Below are 1,276 nucleotides of genomic sequence, written 5' to 3'. Positions count from 1 at the left end.
CATATACATAAAATAAATAATTAAAAAAAGAGAATATAAATTATATTAAAAGTAAATTCTCCAGTAATTTACTCAAAGTTTGTACATTGCTAATCCTGCTCTTCCCAGATAGCTGGTGTCACAACTCACAGGCAGGAACCGGACAGGTCAGAGCCTCGCCAGGGACCAGCTTCTTACACAGATCGTGCTTCTCCACATGGGGCTCAAGAAAGAACCTAGCCATTTGTTCCTGTCTCAGGTAGCATTGTTCCCTCCCTCCCCCTCCCCTCCTCTCCTCTCCCCTCCCCTCCCCTTTCCCCTCCCTCCTGCCCAGCTTGGCCAGTGTTCCCAGCAATGCTCTTAGCTCAGCCTCCCAGTGCTGAGATCACAGGATGAGTCAGCACGATTGGTTTATGTTCCAACTCACTTCCTAAACACAAGCTGCAGTCTCATCAGTCCATGAGGGCCTACTCACCCTCACCTCAGCCTCAGCTGGTCTGCCATCTATCTTAGCAAACCCCTCAAAAATGGCTTTGTAGAGAAGGTTCCTGCGTGTGGCACTGTCGTCTGGAGGGAGGTGCTCCAGGGTGAGGGCTGGGTGCTGTCTGTACATGTCCAGGATGATTCTGACTGCTGTCTCTCGCACCTCATACACCCTGTGCTCCAGGGCACTCACTGCAAACTGCAAAGAAAGCAGGGTTAGCTCTGCTACTGATTTCTGTTTGACAAAGTTAATTCTCCCAGCACAAAGAGACCTGAGCATACTGCAAAGACTTGGAAAATAAATACGAGGCCAAGTGGAGACAAGCACTGCACTGTCCGGGCACACAGAGGGAGCCATCCACAGCTCTCCACTGTCCGGGCACACAGAACACTCATGTTCAGTGAATGCTTTGCCTTTTTCATGTGGCGGGAACGCAATGCTAGGATTTGTTCAGATTACTGAGATGTAGTGACTATGCCACATGAGATGCAGTGACCATCCCACCTGTGATGTAGTTACCATTCCACCTGAGATGTAGTGACCATCCATACTGAGGTGCAGTGACCATCCAACCTTGATGTAGTGACTCTTACCTTTGATATAGTGAATGTAACACCTGGGATGCAGTGAGCATCCTACCTGGCATGCAGTGACCAATCCAGGTGGGATGCAGTGACCATCCCACCTGTGATGCAGTGACCATCCCACCTGTGATGCAGTGACCAATCCAGGTGAGATGCAGTGACCATCCCACCTGTGATGCAGTGACCATCCCACCTGTGATGCAGTGACCATCCCACCTGTGATGCAGTG

The 1,276-nt window shown here is 50.1% G+C and overlaps 1 protein-coding gene across 2 annotated transcripts in view; it reads right to left on the bottom strand.

Annotated features, from left to right (window-relative positions):
• Window positions 1-1,276, bottom strand: part of Cep104 (centrosomal protein 104) — a 32,240-nt gene that overhangs the window by 12,970 nt on the left and 17,994 nt on the right. Inside the window, exon 14 of one of the 2 annotated variants that reach the window (XM_029539908.1) lies at window positions 455-661. In XM_029539908.1, the coding sequence (XP_029395768.1) occupies window positions 455-661 (207 nt within the window). The remainder of the gene's footprint in view (window positions 1-454; window positions 662-1,276) is intronic. The other variant, XM_029539909.1, reaches the window with a different exon arrangement.

The sequence above is a fragment of the Mus pahari genome, chromosome 6 (assembly GCF_900095145.1).
Source record: "Mus pahari chromosome 6, PAHARI_EIJ_v1.1, whole genome shotgun sequence".
NCBI classification, from domain to species: Eukaryota; Metazoa; Chordata; class Mammalia; order Rodentia; family Muridae; genus Mus; species Mus pahari.
The sequence above is the reverse complement of the archived record's forward strand: the minus strand, read 5'-3'. Positions and strand labels throughout refer to the sequence as shown.